Consider the following 16,962-nt stretch of genomic DNA (forward strand, 5'->3'; position numbering starts at 1 on the left):
CTTTCAGGTGACAAAGGACAGCCCAAGACTGCAGAACTTACCACTTATGAGCCAGCCCAGTCTGAGGGAGCCTTACTCCAGAAACAACTAACACAAGGAGCCCCAGGGGACTCCCAGGTGTGCCAAGCCAAGGATCAGGATGGGCCATCGGAAGTGCAAGAAGGACACTTGAGACCAGGGATAGACCCCCAGAGGGAGAAGCTCCCTGGGAAAATGAGCCCTGAACATGATGGTTTAGGGACAGTGGATGGTGTATGTTCATGGATTGTACAGGAGCCAGTCCCTCTGGGAGGTGCTGTCCTTGACCATGACACCCATGGATCAGGTAAAGATCCTGTGATTCGGGAAGAAGAAAACATCTTTAAATGCAATGAATGTGGGAAAGTTTTTAACAAGAAACACCTTCTTGCTGGACATGAGAAGATTCACTCTGGAGTGAAGCCCTATGAATGCACAGAGTGTGGGAAAACGTTTATTAAGAGCACACACCTCCTTCAACACCACATGATCCACACTGGGGAGAGGCCCTATGAGTGCATGGAGTGTGGGAAAGCCTTCAACCGCAAGTCATATCTTACACAACACCAGCGGATTCACAGTGGAGAGAAACCTTACAAGTGCAGTGAATGTGGAAAGGCCTTCACCCACCGCTCCAATTTTGTCTTGCATAAGAGGAGACACACTGGAGAAAAATCTTTTGTGTGCAAAGAATGTGGGCAAGTCTTTCGACATAGGCCAGGATTCCTTCGACATCACATCATCCACAGTGGTGAGAATCCCTATGAATGCTTCGAGTGTGGCAAGGTTTTCAAGCACAAGTCATACCTCATGTGGCACCAGCAGACTCACACTGGGGAGAAGCCCTATGAGTGCAGTGAATGTGGGAAAGCCTTCTGTGAGAGCGCAGCCCTCATTCACCACTACGTCATCCACACTGGGGAGAAGCCCTTTGAGTGCCTGGAGTGTGGGAAGGCCTTCAACCACAGGTCATACCTCAAGAGGCACCAGCGGATTCACACTGGGGAGAAGCCTTTTGTGTGCACTGAATGTGGAAGGGCCTTTACCCACTGCTCCACTTTTATCTTGCATAAAAGGGCCCACACTGGAGAAAAACCTTTTGAGTGCAAAGAATGTGGGAAAGCCTTTAGCACTAGGAAAGACCTCATTCGACACTTCAGCATCCACACTGGAGAGAAGCCCTTTGAGTGCATGGAATGTGGGAAGGCCTTCAACCGCAGGTCAGGCCTCACGAGGCACCAACGGATTCATAGTGGAGAGAAGCCCTATGAATGCATGGAGTGTGGGAAATCCTTCTGCTGGAGCACAAACCTGATTCGACATGCCATTATCCACACTGGAGAGAAGCCCTATAAGTGCAGTGAGTGTGGAAAGTCCTTCAGTCGAAGCTCATCCCTCACTCAGCATCAAAGGATTCATTCTGGGAGAAACCCTGTCAGTGTGGCAGAAGTGGGAAGACCCTTCACAAGTGTACAAACCTCAGTCACCCTCCGAGAACTCCTTTTGGGGCAAGACTTTTTGAATGTAAACACTGAGGAAAATCATTTGCCAGAGAAAACATCTAGCACTGCATCTGATCGTACATACCAAAGAGAAACCCCACAAGTATCTTCGCTGTGAGAAAATCTTTTGTTGCAAACCATTGCTTGTCATTTAAAGGCATGTTTTAGAAATTGACCCAGCCTAGAGCCTTATTCTATATCTGAGAATTCATCCAGGAGGGAGACCAGTGCTCATTGCACACCAAGGAAAGCCTTCAGCTACATCTTTCTCCTTAGTTTACACTGCAGTGTTATCTCAGGAATTTTTTTTTAAGAGGAGGAGGATACTTAGAAAAGAAAATGAAATGCAAACACACTTTCTTTGAGACCTCTCTAGCAAGTCTCCAGCACTTTGTCATGCATTCCTTAGTTTACTTGGGGCAAGGGGAATGTTTCTGAAGTAAATGGCCTTGTGTCTTGTATGTACCTTCATCGCTGTCCAGTGTCGGCAGACTTAGACAGTTGAGAGAAGGTATTTAAGGAGATGAGGATACACAAATGAATGGCACGTTTCGTGGCACCAATTATGACTCTTTAAGGCTTTGATTTTTAAAAAACCATTCTTTGTGTTGTTTTAGACACTTAATACTCTGGCTTTTCTTACGTCCAATCTATGTTTAATTTCTGCAGCTACACAGTATCTAAAAATGGAGTAATTTCTCTCTCTTATTTAAAATTGATTTAGCTTTCCTAGTTCCTTTGACTTTCCATATAAATCTTAGGATATGTTTGCGTATTTTTACAAAAAATCTTGCTCTCATTTTAATAGAAGTTGATTTAAATCTGTAGATCAGTTTGTTGAGAATCATCCTGAACACAGTAAATGATATAACTGCATTTATTTAAGTAATTCTTGAGTAATTACCATTTTATAATTTTCAACATATAGGTTCTGTACATTTTTGTTAGGATTTGTATCTAGGGTTTTTTGGTTTTTTCTGAGGTATAGTAAATGGCATTGATGTTTAAACTGTAATTTTCCACAGGATCTTTGATAGTATACAGAAGTATAATTGTTTTTCGAATGTTATTTTGTTATCCTGCAACCTTGCTGAACTCACTATTAGCCATTTCTTTGGATAGAATCCTTGTGGTTTTTTAATAGAAGTGTCAGTTGCGAATGGAAAGTTTCATACTTCTTCCTTTCCAATCTGTGTACTTACTATTTCTTTTGCTTGTCTCACTGCACTAGCTAGGACTTCCAGTATGACGTTGAATAGGAATAGTAAGAAGTAAGGAGTGGTCACATCCTTGACTTGATTCCTGGTATTGGGGCCAAAATGTTGTTTTTCATCATTATCATGTTAGTTGTAAGTTTTTTTCCTAGTTTTCTTACCAAGTTTAAAGTTTCTATTCCTCATTTGCTGTGATTTTTTGTAATTAGGAATAAGCATTGGATTTTGTCAAATGCTTTACATCAATTGATATAATTATTTGACTTTTCTTCCACAGCCTGTTATGATCAGTTTCATTGACTGAAGTTTGAATATTGAACCAGCTTGCATTCTTGGAACAAACCTCACTTGGTTGTGGAGTGTAATTTTTTTTTTTTTAAGATTTTATTATTTCCTTTTTCTCCCCAAAGCCCCCCGGTACATAGTTGTATATTCTTCGTTGTGGGTTCTTCTAGTTGTGGCATGTGGGACGCTGCCTCAGTGTGGTCTGATGAGCAGTGCCATGTCCGCGCCCAGGATTCGAACCAACGAAACACTGGGCCGCCTGCAGCAGAGCGCGCGAACTTAACCACTCGGCCACGGGGCCAGCCCCTGGAGTGTAATTTTTATATACCATATTAAAAGCATTCCATCTGATTATTTCTTGTTGAGGAAGTTTTCTAATTTCTTGAATGGTAATGATGTGTAGTTCTCTTTTGTTTATTTTTTTAAACTACTGTCATTGTTGGCTTTTGGTGTCTAGGTGATAGTGACTTCCCAAGTTAAATTGGGAGGTATTGATGCATTCTGCTTTTTTGGATGACTGTGTAATTAGTGTTATTTTGTTGTTGTAATGTTGTTAATGTTCTCCAGTGAGCCCTTTAGGCTTGGTGATTTTTCTTTTGAATCCTTTTTAATTACATATTATTTTATTTGAGAAGTATAGAACTGTTGAAAGTATTTCATATTGGATAAATTGGGTAGTTTGTCCTTTTCAAGCAATTGTTCCATTTCATCTAAATATTCCATTTTGTTTGTAGACTTGTTGGAAGACTTATTATCTTTTTAATACCCACAGGATCTGTACTTATATCTCATTTTATTCTTGATTTTAGAAATAGGTCAACTCTCTTTTTATCTTTGTCAATCTTCTTAGACATTTGTCAGTTTTAGTGATCATTTTGAAGAACCAGCACTTTATATCACTAGTTTTTCCCTAGTATCTTTCTGTTTTTAATTTCACTGATTTGTATTCTGATCCTTATTATATTCTCTCTCCTGTTTTGCTATTTGTATCTTTTGAGATGAGTGTTGAGGTTATTGATTTGAAATTTCTTGTCTTTTCTAATGTTAGCATTAAGTTCTATAAATTTCCTTCACAGCACTGTTCTGGCTTCATACCACAACTTTTAATTACAGTTTATTCATTTCTGAATAGTTCTTGATTCCTTTAGAGACTTCCTCTGTAACCCATGGGTTACTCAGAAGTATATTATTTTATTTCCTAATGTTTGGAGTATTTCATGCTATCTTTTTGTTTGTGATCTAGTTTGTTTCACGTTTGATCTGACTGCTTAGCTTTGTTGAAGTTTATTTTATGACCCAGGATATTATTTTCTTGAATGTTCTGTATGGCTGCTTGAAAAGAATGTGTCTTCTGCTGTCATTGGGTGGAGTTTCTATAAATGTCTGCACAATCCTATTGGGTGGTGATATTATTCAGATTTTCTATATCCATGCTGATTTCCTGCTAATACTTCTATCAATAGCTGAGAGAAGGGTGTTGAAGCCTTGCAGTGTAATGCTGGAATTGTCTGTTCCTTCTTTAAGTTCTATCAGTTTGTGCTTCCATGTATTTCAAAGCTCTGTTGTTTGGTGCATACACATTTAGGATTGCTATGTCATCTTGGTGTACAGACCCTTTTAAAGTCTTTGTGTAATGTCCCTTTTTACCTCTGTTCATTTTCTTGCCTTTGAAGCATACTTTATCTGATATTAATATAGTCACTACTGCATTTTTTGATTAATGTGTGCATGGTTTATATTTTTCCATAATTTTATTTTCAACCTTCTCTATACAGTTGTATGTGAAGTAAATTTCCTGTAACAGCATATAGTCAGGTCATGCTTTTTTATCCATTCTACTGCTTTCTGTTTTTTAATTGATAGATTAAGATCACTTAAATTTAAAGAAATTACTGATATATATTAGGGCTTAAGTTAGTGTGCCATTTTACGCTTTGACTTTTGTATGTGTTCCCTGTGTATTGTTCCTCTATTTTCTGGTTGTTTTTGTTATTTGGGTGGTTGGGTTTTTTTTGTTTTATTATTATTTTTGTTTTGTTGTGGGTTTTTGGGCAGTTTTTTTGCCTTGTGGTTTATTTCCATTTCTTTTTAGAATTTTATTGGACAGAGCCATAATGTATTTTGAGTTTATGTCTTATTTTTTAAGTGGTTGCTCTACATATTGTACATGACATAACTTATCACAGTCTAATTTTATTAGCAGTTTAGCACTTTGATGTGTAGAAACCTTAATTCTATTAGGTTCCTTTACATTCCCCATTCTTAATATAATTGTTCTAAGTATTTCCTCTTCATACACTGAGCACTATACTGAATATTGTTATAATTTGCCTCAACTAACAAATGTTTTGTACAAAACTTACTATTCATTTTACTAAAATAGATGAAGCCATGATCATTTATCTACAAATTACTTTTCTCATTTGATAATACATTTTGGCGATCCCTTCAGGTTGAGTGAGATAAACCAGACTCTCTCTCTAATGGCTGCATAATCTGGTGTAACTGTGTAGAAAATGCAGATAATCTCTGCATTTGAGGTCGGGGGGAGGCAGAGAAGGGCGAAGGTGGGCATTTGGTTTTCAGCATTGTGTTTGAGGTGCCTGCAGAACAGCTCAGTGAATCCCACTATCTTCTGCCTTGTCGCCCAAGCCAGACACCTCGCAGCCATTTTTCTGTCATCATCCTGGCATCCAGCCACTCTCCCGTTCTGTTCATCTGTTCATTTTACCTTTTTATTTTCCTTAGTAGACACTCAATAGATGTGTGTTTTAGTGAATGGACACACACAACAAAGTATTTTTATTACAGTGTTTGGATCCCTCACAGAATGTTTACACAAAGCTGTGTATAGTTGGCACAGTATGTGACATATTCTCAAAGAGAATCTACACAGGGGTTTTATGGCCAGATCTATGAGACTTTAAAAGTTACAATGAATGATTGTGTCAGAGGTCCTCAAGATCACCCCAGGTTTGATGATTTGCTAGGAAGACTCAAAAGACTCAGCATATTGTCATACTCAACGACCATGATTTATTACAGGGAAAGGAATCAAAGCAAACTCGGCCAAAGGAAAGGCACAAGGACTGAAGTCCAGAGGAAACCAGGGGCAACCTTCAATAGTCCTCTGTCAGGGACATCGCACGGGACATGCTTAATCTAAGCTCCATCAAGCAGTTATGACAGTGGATTGAAGTGGCTACTAACAAAGCACATTAGAGGCTCAGTTGCCAGGGATTTTTTATGGCACTCTTTCTAGCACATACCAAATTCCAGACCTCCACAAGGATAGCAGGTGTTCAGCATAAGCCACATTGTTTACACAAAAAACTTGGGCACAGTGAGCCACTGCTCCTTTCTGGGAATGGCAGGAAACCTCTTGAAATCTAAGGTACCAAACCCCAGCCCAGAGTGAACTGCCAGCTCAAAACAATAGCAGTCTTAGGCCTGCTGTGATATTTCTTCATAATGATTTAAATGGTACTAAAAGGCTCATTCTGATTTCTGTAACAAACATTAGCAAATACAGTTTCCTACAAGAAAAAATGAGTCATAACTTTGAGGTGAAGGCTTATGTAATAACCTTTGTAACCGAAACATCACCGTCACAGTAGAACTTCTTAAACAAACTAGCCAGGATTTAATTCAGTGATGACAAAGTACAGCAGAAGTCTGGTGAGAAAGGACCTTGTGTCTTCCTGATATATATGTGTGTATATGTATGTGTATTACACTGCTTAGGGCCACATATATGAATATAAACATACGCATCTACCTATTATGTATGTAACGTTTTTTATGTGTGTTCTGTAGGTGCATATATATATGTAGAACATATATATATGGCTTCAAGTGGTCTGACGTGCAAATATACACGTGGTTTGCTTTTATCTATAAAGATTTAAAGGCCAGATCAATGCTGTGTGTTTCTGTAGCACATAGGTCAACAGTTTCTCATCTCTTTGTTCCTGCTGTTAGCCTCTGGTTTCAACAAAAGGAGAACTAAAGAATATGTGCATCATTGAGTGCACCTAACTTGAGACTAAAGAGTGTGTTGTTGGAGGGTTAGTCATGTTCCTGGATCTGTGTGTGAGTTTCACTTGGAGGGGTGGGAGTGGGTGGCTCCCGCTGGGAGGGCCTCTACAGAGACGTGATGCTGGAGACCTATGGGAATCTGGTTGCTGGGCGTATGTACATTTCCCCTTTCTTCCACTCTGGCCCACAGCCGGCCGTTCCTGTCTCAGTTGTGGGAAGCTGGCTGCCTCTGGAATGCTCGGTGATGTCATCCATGAGTTTCATGGGTTTAGGATTTGTAATCTATTGGCTCGTGGGTATGTTACATGTCTCACAATTAAATGGTCTAAGCTAAATTGTAAATGGGCAACTTAACTTTGCCTCCCTCAGAGCAGTGTCAGGAGGGTGGGCCCTGTAGTCTTGACTTCGTACTTCCTGACCTTGTTCCTGCCTGCTGGGAGATTTAAAAAATTTTTGTCCACTCTGCTTCCCTTTATTTTGGATATCCATGTGTTTTTATTCCGAAGGTTTGACATTTGGGACCTTGCTGATCCTGCAGAAACTGCTCCTCCCAGGGCTACCCGATTCCTAGAGGTAGCAAAGGACTCCCCGTGAGGAGGACTTTGGCATGCAAGCCAAGCAACCCAAAGCCCATTCCCCTCATCTGATGCCTCTATCCAGCTCTCACACAGCAAGACCCTTCACTCATCCCCCCAGGACTGTGTGCCACACAACTAGGGGCAGTCCCTACACTTTGGAGCCCATTGAAATTATTTAAACTAATCCTAGACTGGCTCACCTCACTTTGCCCATTCCTTCCAACAAAAACGACAGTATAGCCTTTGCCCACCCTCCTGGTGACTCTTGCCGCCCTGGTGCACCCCCTTGTGGCCTGAACATGGTCTGCCCTCTTATGGGAACTGTGAGTAACAACTGTCTTTTCAATGGCAACCATCTGATTTGTTGGCTTTATATCATAATAGTGAAAACCTACATTTTAAAACAATACACCTGAAAGCATTAATGAGACGGTACATATATGAATTTAGCAAAGCAAGTCAGCCATTTCCCTGTCATTTCCAAACAAGAGGGTGTTAATGCACCTAGCTGGATGTGATGTTTAAGTTGGAATAAGGTGGAAAGCCATGGACAGAGGAGGGGACAAGGAGAAAGCAGGCCTTCGAGGGACCCTGGTGTTTGTAAGATCCCAGTTATTTGCCATGGTATTTTAGGAAGATTCTTCCAGATGCCCTTCTTAAAGCCCCACACTTCAGACAGTGACCAAGCACAACTAACTGCAGGCTGCAAATTCTTGACGACTTCAGGTATTCTCCCTATATCATTTCTCCAACTTCTGAGGTCGGAAGGAAGAAATGCCCTTGTGTGTGCTGTCTTGATTTGTTTTCCTGATCATTTTCCCTTTCACAGGCATCCTCACCATTTTGCTGCCTCATCCCTTATGGCATTTGTAGCTGCGTCATCTTTCATCATCTCTGCTAGTCTTGCTCTTCCTAGTTCCTTTCCATGTCCCTGCTTTCAGATAAGAGTCCTCACACAGGTTCAGAGTACTTCCTTCTCACCGTGTCTCTCCTTGAACCCTGGAATCACTTAAGAAATTATCACCCTTTTCCCCCATCTTAGAGACTGCCTGACATTTATGTCACATGTCATCGCAGAGCCTATAGGCCTCTTTGTCTGCATGTTCTTCTGCCCCTCACCCTTTGTGACTTGTCTTTGCTCGTTTGCTTGAGTGTCAGACATCACCACTGTGATCTTTCCTATATCTTGGCTTCTGCCACTTTCACTTCTTTGTCTTTTCCTCCCTCTTCCTTTAACTGAGGAGCCCCTTGGGGCAGTTTTCCTCTCCATGCAGTGTTTCCACTTCACCTTTACCTCTTACTCTCCACTTCCCAAACCTCCCTGCCTTGTGAACCTCCTTATTACAATGCCACCATCTTCGCCATTCTGGCCAAGGTCGGCAGTGACTCCTGTATTCATAAATTTCCAGCCCTTGTCTTTCTTGTGCTCAGGACTGAACTTGTCCCCATTGACCACTCCATTCTTGAAATACACTCTTTCCTTGGTTCTGTGACATCACTCCTGGTTTTCTCCCTCCCTCCTTTTTTCCTTCCTTGCTGACTCATACTCTAGCCACCCATTTGGTTTTGAAATTCCTGAAGAATTTTCTCTCATGCTGTGGTCTCCCCAGGCCTCATCTGCATACGTGGCTTCACTTATCTTCTTTACTTTTGACAAATTTAAATTTATTACCCCAATCCTGACTTCTTCAAGCTCTGGACTTGAATTCCTTATTGTCTTTTTGCTGTCCCCAGTTGGATGTTACCTTGCGGGGGCGGCCCCATGGCCAAGTGGTTAAGTCCACGCATTCCGCTGCAGCGGCCCAGGGTTTCACTGGCTCCGCTCCTGGGCGAGTACATGGCACTGCTCGTCAGTCCACATTGAGGCGGTGTCCCACATGCCACAACTAGAAGGACCTGCAGTAAGATATACAACTATGTACTGGGGGGGTTTGGGGAGATAAAGCAGAAAAAGAAAAAATACCTTGGTCTCCATGTGATTTAGTAAGATTCAAAAACTACTCCTCCCAGATTCTGATCCACTTTTAGTCTTCCCTCAGTACTACTTGTACTGTGTGGTTACCCAGGACAGAGATCCCGACTGAGCACCAAAGCCTTAAGGTGGCCCATCCAGGGGGCCTTACCTGGTGTGGGGCCTGCGTATGTTACCACCTTTTCTCCTGCACAACCCTCACCTCTCTTCTCTTTTCCTGTTTCCTTTTCCTGTGCTTTTCCCCTCCTGCTGTGGGGTTTTCCCTACCCACTCTGGCCAGTGAGTAAGTGCTTATCCCTCCAATGTCATCTCAAATAGCACCTCCTCAGGAAAGCCTTCACCACAACCCCCATCCAGGTCATAACCTTGCTTTTTCAGAAATACATACATGTGGGGGCTGGCCTGGTGGCACAGCGGTTAATTGCGCATGTTCCGCTTCGGTGGCCTGGGGTTCGCCGGTTCGGATCCTAGGTGAAGATGTGGCACCGCTTGGCAAGCCATGCTGTGGCAGGCATCTCACATATAGAGGAAGATGGGCATGGATGTGAGCTCAGGGCCAGGCTTCCTCAGCAAAAAGAGGAGGATTGGCAGCAGATGTTAGCTCAGGGCTAATCATCTTTAAAAAAAAAAAAGTATGTATATATGTGAATATCTAGAGATATATATACATACAGTTCTTTGCTCCCCAAGACAATCTTCTAGCCTCAAAGTGGTTAAACTCATGGTTCCAGTTTATTACAGCAAAAGGACACAGATCAAGATCACCAAGGAAAAAAGGCACATAGGGGAAAGTCCAAGAGAACTAAGCACAAGCTTTCAGGTGTCCCACCCAGGGCAGTTGCATGGGGAGCCAATTCTTTCAGCAAAGATGTGACAACATGTTCAAGTGTCACCAACCAAGGAAGCTCACCCAAGCTTCAGTGTTCAGGGTTTTCATTAAGGCACATGATACGTACGTGACTGACTATGCATGTTCAGTCTCCAGGATCCTGCCTCAGAAGGCAAAGATGCTGTGTAGCCTGGCGCCCCAGGTGTACAAACCCCACCATTCACCAGGAGTCACACTGTTAGCATAGGTTATCTAGTCAAACTGATACAGGGGGACCCAAGGCCTCAGGCATAAAAATCATTTACCAGCAAGATATCCTAAGGACTCAAGTGGTCTTTCTGGAGCAGGTCGAGGGCAAGTCATTTCTCTGGAATGTGCAGCATTTGAGCAACTGAAGCCTGTTCATCTAATGTTTTCCTGCACAGTCCACCTTGTTGGCCTTTGGCCTAGTCTCTGTTACAGTGAAACATATTTGCCTGAGCATCTACATGAAGTAAAGCATTTCTGTAACAGACACACCACAGTACCATCAGGAATACGCTTAGCATTTGAAGGAGGCGGTGTGGGGTATGGATAGATTTAAACGAACCCCCAACCCATCCTATAAAGCCATTACATTCGTATCCAGGTTTTTGTACTAATTTGATTACTCATCCTCTTTGATCAACTGTTATTTGTACTTTGTGATAAACCACCTCCTCTGTCACTACACTGGTTTAAGTCATCACCCTCACCCATCTGGAAAGCAGAACTTCTTAAGGTCTCCTTCCCCCTCTCATGCCCCTTCCTTAGTCTAGTTTCCACGCAGTGCCTAGAGTGATCCTTTTAATATACAAATCAGATCACATTACTCTTCAGCTCAAAACCCCACCATGGCTACCTATTTCACAGTGTACTATGTATTTTTTTATTTTCTGTATTCTTGTTCTGGCATTGGGCACCTCGGTGAATGGGGAGAGACAGCAAACAACTTGCCCAGGACCTTGCCTTTCATGTGTAAACTAACCACCTCTATTTGGTTCTTGCACTTTGGGAGACAGTATTCCTCTGCCCTAAAACTCCATGGCTAGGTACCAGACAGCAAAGATACCTCCTATGCCCCAAAGCTCTACTGTATTTTTCAAACCAGCTAATCCTAAGCTATTTACCTGCCCTGCCCTGCCTTTCCTGCAGAAAACACAATAAAGGTGCTGGGCCATGCCTTCTCCTTTGCTGCTGCTGCCTTCTGACCCACTCTGGTGCTTCATCACATGGCCCGGTGTGGCATGCCCTGACTCCTGTTTGCTAGGGATCTGTGAGCGGAAGCTGCTTCCTTCATGATATGAGGTCTGCATGTCTTACCACAGCCGATTAAACAAATCCCAGGTAAGTTTTAGAACACATTCAGGAGTATGTTATAACCTCCTTACAGTGGTTGACAAGGTTCTACACAATTTGTCTCCATTTCTCTCTGATTCATTTTGTCCCACTGTAACCCCTGCAGATGCAGCTCTAGCCACACTAGCCTCCTTGCTTTTCCTCAACTCCCCCCCGCCCCACCATGGTCCCAACCCAGAAATGTCTTTCTCAGGGACCTAGGAGCCATCTGTTTGAAACGAAGACATAAAGGGAGATAACATCTCTAGCTCCCCACTTCTGTGGGAGGTTAGGAGCCTAACTTCGTGGGCACCTAACTCCAAGTTGCAAAACTACCTTCTGTCGTAAAGAAATGAGAAATTTGTTTTCCCTTGTAGAAGGCTAATGTAACGGCCGACGATCACCCGCATTACCAGGTATATTTAGGATGAACTATGTGTAACAAAAGGTGCTATCATGTTTTCTTACTTGAAGACTAATTATTTTGAAAAGGTGCGATGGGTGAGTGCGGCTGCGCGTCACTGAGTCACGCCACCTACGGGCAGTCCTGGGTTGGGGGCGGCTCCCGGGGGTGCGGGGGGATGGGGGAGGCCACAAGCCGCAGGGTGTCGGGGGATACAGGCACACGTTTCGGGGAGCCGAACCGCGGGGACCCTCAGGTATGTGCGTAGCTGAGGAGGACCCCAGGGAGTGGCCTGAGCCGGACACGACCTTGGAGCCGGGGCCAGCTGGGCGCGCGTGCGGCCTGGCGTTTGCGAGCTGCACAAGGCCGACCCCAGAGGCGTCTGTTTCTTCCGACGCGCGTCACGTCGGCTGGCTAACGCACTCGCTCACGCGGGGGCTTACCCGTTCCCTCACCCGGGCCCCTTTACCATGGCCTCAGCGCACCCCGCCCGCGCCCTTTTCCGGGACTGCTCTGCAGCTGCGTGCGCACCGCCTGCCGGGCCCGGCCCCGCCCCGCCCCGCCCACGGCCCGCCTTCCGGCCTCCGCGCCCTGTCGTCTCATTGGCCCGGTCCCCTCGGCCCTCCTCTCCCCGGCGGAAGTTCCCCGTTCTGTCTCTTCTATTGGGCACGCTGCCTGCGGCCTGAGAAATTTCAGCCAATGGGAGCGGTCAGGAACTACCGGGCAAAGGGGCCGTGGCGCGCAGTGTAAAGGGCCTGGCTCTCGTTGCCCAAGATTATCTCCGACTCCGTGCGTCGAGGGGTGGTGAGAAGCTAAGGGGCAGCTGGGCTGTGCGTTCCCGGTCCCTGCCCGCCGTCGTGGGCGCAGGTCTGGGCTTGAAGAGCCTCAGCCTGAGTGTTTCTTCCTCCCACCCGTATGCAGGATCCCCCGGACCGGGACACGCAGTTCCGCAGGGCTCAGGAAGGCGTCCCCTCTCCGTCTTCTCTTCTCATGAGTCTCCCAGAAGCTGTGATGAAGTCGGGCAGTGTTCGGCCCGCAGGTGCAGCGGATCAGAACCAGGACCAGAGAAGGAGGGTTGAGAAGAAAGGCCTGGTGTCAGTTGTTGGGGTTGGGGGTGCACAGAACAGTGTTGACATCTCTTTTTTATTGCAGTACCTACAGCAGGCCAAAGTCAACCCGGCTTCCCAACCGTGTGAGTGCCTTTGGCTTTGTGTCTGGAAGCGGAAGGGCAGTGAGACTGAGGAAGAAGACCAAGCTGCGCGTGTGCAGCATTGGTTCATGTGGCTGAGAGCTGTTGATCAAACACCCCAGCTGGGCCCTTGAGAAGGCAAAGGGGCGGAGGGAGGGTAAAGTGAAGGAGGAAGGTGAGCATTCCAAGTCCCTGACTCCCTCCACCCACCTCCCAAACTGAGGCTCTCTTCCTCTCCTGTCAGGCGGCATCTCACAATTGATGACTTTGAAATCGGGCGTCCTCTGGGCAAGGGAAAATTTGGGAATGTGTACCTGGCTCGGCTCAAGGAAAGCCATTTCATTGTTGCTCTGAAAGTCCTCTTTAAGTCCCAGATAGAGAAGGAAGGACTGGAACACCAGCTGCGCAGGGAAATTGAAATCCAGGCGCATCTACAGTAAGGACAGTCTCTGCATGAGATTCCAGAAGTGGTTCCTCACTCTTGTTCTGTTTCCTCTGATATTTCTGCCATCTGAACCCAGTACTACCCCCAAATAAGCCCTTTGCTTCCACCTTGAAGACTTCTCTCTGCAACTCATTCCAATTACACTATGTAAAGTTCCCTCTGTGTCACACTGGAACCCTGATTCCCATTCCTTCTTTCTCCCCTCACACACTCCCAGACCAGACTGTATTTATACTGGTCCCAGCACAATTTCAATTTGCCCCCTGTATGACCAATCACTTGTATTAGCATCATGTGTTGAGCTTCAGGGAGGAGTCTGACCTTTCCTCCATCCCTCCTCCAGACACCCAAATATCCTACGCCTGTACAACTACTTCCATGATGCACGCCGAGTGTACCTGATTCTGGAATATGCTCCAAGGGGTGAGCTCTACAAGGAGCTGCAAAAGAGCCACACATTAGATGAACAGCGTACGGCCACGGTGAGGTGGGGGGATGGGTGCTCTGGGGTCTGTGAGTTTACTGTGGGCTGGTGGGGTCACTGCTTCTGGCTGGTTCTGGTGTCCAAATTGGGTTTTTCCTTAGTTTATTTCTGAATTTTATTCTATAAATCTTATATGACACATACATCCTACAACTTCACATTTGGATACCCTAACTACCCCCAGAGTATTTATAAGAAGGGTGTATAAGTTTGGATTCTTTGGTTGTAAGCAACAGAATCTAACTCCACTACCTTATGCAAAGAAACTTATTTAAAGGTTGTGAGGGAGTTTGCTGAGTAAATGCATGAACTGGCCCAGAAATAGGAAGCATGAGTTTTCTAGAGGGCTCCAGACAGGGAACCAGAGTGATGATCATCCCAGCAGGAATGATTGGGTCAGCTTGCTGTCAGAATGATCGATCTTCCAATTTTCCTCCTGTTTTTGTATCACTTCCTCAGGCCTCAAGTCCTGTGGGAGATCATCTGATTGGCTCAGCGTAGGTCCTCCATCTGGCCACTTGCTGTGCTAGGGCAAAAGGGAGGATCTGTCCATCTTAGCATCCATCCTGTAAGACCGCATAAAATAGTGGAGGGGAAATCCTCCCTCACCAATAATTGTGGTGCTATTAAGGAGGTAATGGAGCTAGTAACCAGGAAACAAAAGATTCCACTACAATTATAAAATACACGATATGTATTTTACCTCAGGGAAATTGTGGCCGGCTTCATTTCCAGACTGCTTTTTCTTTGCTCACACAGATAATGGAGGAGTTGGCAGATGCTCTGACCTACTGCCATGAGAAGAAGGTGATTCACAGGGATATTAAGCCCGAGAACCTGCTGCTGGGGTTCAGAGGTGAGGTGAAGATTGCAGACTTTGGCTGGTCTGTGCACACCCCCTCTCTGAGGTAGGTCAGGTGTGGTGGGATGGGCCCTGGGTGCCAGTTAGGAATGATCCAATTTAATTCATTCCACATGAAGACCCAGATACAAACCTGGGTTTGTATTTGAATACTGCCTTTATCAAATGCATATATTTAATATGTATTTGTAGTTTGAAAGAATGTGGTTCAACCATGTTTTTTATTTCTTGATCTCTGTTAACGTATAACTTTACCAACAAGTTTCCATGTAAATTAAAGACCATTGCTCCATAATTCTAGGAATCTTATTGTATGAATAAACTATAATTAAGTTACTTGGTCCCTCTTGATGGACCATCAGTTTGTTCCAAACCTTTCTTGATGCCCAGAACATTCTTATGAAAACATCCTGGATCATGAGCTAAATAATTATATGGATAATTGCAAAACAGGAATTGGTGGGTCCCAGTGCTTGCCTTCTCTGCATCTTGATGCATATTACAAGTGGTGTTTCCAAACTCCTGTGCTCAGGAGGGGACTGCTCGGGATTTCCTAGGGTCTCCCATCTCACTGGAAGCTGGGGAAGGAGGGTTCTCCTTGTTCTGGGCCTCTGCACAGTGCTCCTTTCTCTGCTCTCCTCTAGGAGAAAGACAATGTGTGGAACTCTGGACTATTTGCCCCCAGAAATGATCGAGGGGAGAACATACAATGAGAAGGTGGATCTATGGTGCATTGGGGTGCTCTGCTACGAGCTGCTGGTGGGAAATCCGCCCTTTGAGAGCAACTCCCACAATGAGACCTACAGACGCATCCTCAAGGTGGGATGGCCACACTCTTAGGTATTCATGGGGAAGCAAGTCAGTGGTGGGTGGTGGGCCTGTGGAGCCTGGGGCACACACACAGGTTGTCCACTAAGATCCAGAACAGTGCCTTGAAGAAATTCAAGGAACAGAGAGAACACAGACCAAAGAAATGAACCGTACTTCTCTTTCTTCTTCTCTGGCCTCATCAGGTAGATGTAAGGTTTCCCCCATCAATACCTTCAGGGGCCAAGGATTTGATCTCCAAGCTTCTCAGATACCAGCCCTTGGAGCGGCTGCCCTTGGACCAGATCCTGGAGCATCCCTGGGTCCGGGCCCACTCCCGGAGGGTGCTGCCTCCATCTGCTCAGATGGCTTCCTGAGCCCTGTCTGCCCCTCCTCCCTTGAGTTTGTTCAAGGAGAACTCCCGTCTTTTGTTTCTTCTCTTTTAAGGTGCAAGATGCTAATTAATAAAAGCTGAATCTTTTTGTACCAGGTCTTTATAGTTGTGTGAGTCAGTGTGGGATTGGATAGAATCTTTATTTCTTGTAGTAACTCTTCCCTTTGAGAGCAGTGCAAGATGATGCCCCCCCGACCCCCAGAGATGGTGACTTAAGCACTCTCCTTGAAAACTAGTTACTACTCTCTGCAGATAATTGCCCTGGCGGTACATAACCTACCACCTGTCACAGTGGCTCCTAGACTCAACTTCCTATTCCCGAGGTTCTCAGGAGTATACCACCTGTAACACAGGACTCTGATCAAGCCAGAGGTCCACTCTCTTTATACTGATATCCAACATGCTGCCATCTTCAACATAAAATATTTCACTGCACTTCAATGTTCCCCAAATTCTCAAATGAATTCAGTAGCACCTCCATGGTATGTCATATTCTGATTGCATCAGAATAAATCATCCCTAATAATAAATGTAACATCACTTCTGAAATCACCCTCCACCTGCAGCAATTTCCTTCTGTCACAGT

At 44.8% G+C, this 16,962-nt stretch overlaps 2 protein-coding genes and 1 long non-coding RNA gene across 8 annotated transcripts in view; 2 read left to right on the plus strand and 1 right to left on the minus strand.

The window, feature by feature from the left end:
- Window positions 1-16,962, plus strand: part of LOC106847400 (zinc finger protein 805) — a 69,264-nt gene that overhangs the window by 17,767 nt on the left and 34,535 nt on the right. Inside the window, exon 4 of one of the 2 annotated variants that reach the window (XM_014866662.3) lies at window positions 8-1,452. In XM_014866662.3, coding sequence (XP_014722148.1) covers window positions 8-1,452 — 1,445 coding nt within the window. Of the gene's footprint in view, window positions 1-7; window positions 5,487-16,962 lie in introns of those variants that run through there. The other variant, XM_070498649.1, reaches the window with a different exon arrangement.
- Window positions 6,035-12,751, minus strand: LOC139042146 (uncharacterized). The gene is made up of 3 exons (XR_011498440.1): window positions 12,639-12,751; window positions 9,996-10,223; window positions 6,035-9,531 (listed from the first exon to the last, which is right to left on the minus strand). It is a non-coding gene; the product is annotated as an uncharacterized lncRNA (long non-coding RNA).
- Window positions 12,365-16,473, plus strand: AURKC (aurora kinase C). Of its 5 annotated transcripts, none has more exons than XM_070498652.1 (8): window positions 12,365-12,451; window positions 13,117-13,234; window positions 13,348-13,387; window positions 13,629-13,820; window positions 14,173-14,311; window positions 15,073-15,221; window positions 15,820-15,994; window positions 16,189-16,473. In XM_070498652.1, exons 1-8 carry the CDS (start codon window positions 12,374-12,376, stop codon window positions 16,357-16,359), a joined length of 1,062 nt encoding a protein of 353 aa, XP_070354753.1. In that variant the 5' UTR covers window positions 12,365-12,373; the 3' UTR covers window positions 16,360-16,473. The 5 variants fall into 5 exon arrangements, with proteins under 5 accessions (XP_070354753.1, XP_070354754.1, XP_070354755.1 ...); XM_070498654.1 differs by lacking the exon at window positions 12,365-12,451 and adding an exon at window positions 12,820-12,999; XM_014866667.3 differs by lacking the exon at window positions 12,365-12,451 and adding an exon at window positions 12,922-13,025.

This window comes from Equus asinus, chromosome 26 (assembly GCF_041296235.1).
Source record: "Equus asinus isolate D_3611 breed Donkey chromosome 26, EquAss-T2T_v2, whole genome shotgun sequence".
NCBI lineage: Eukaryota > Metazoa > Chordata > Mammalia > Perissodactyla > Equidae > Equus > Equus asinus.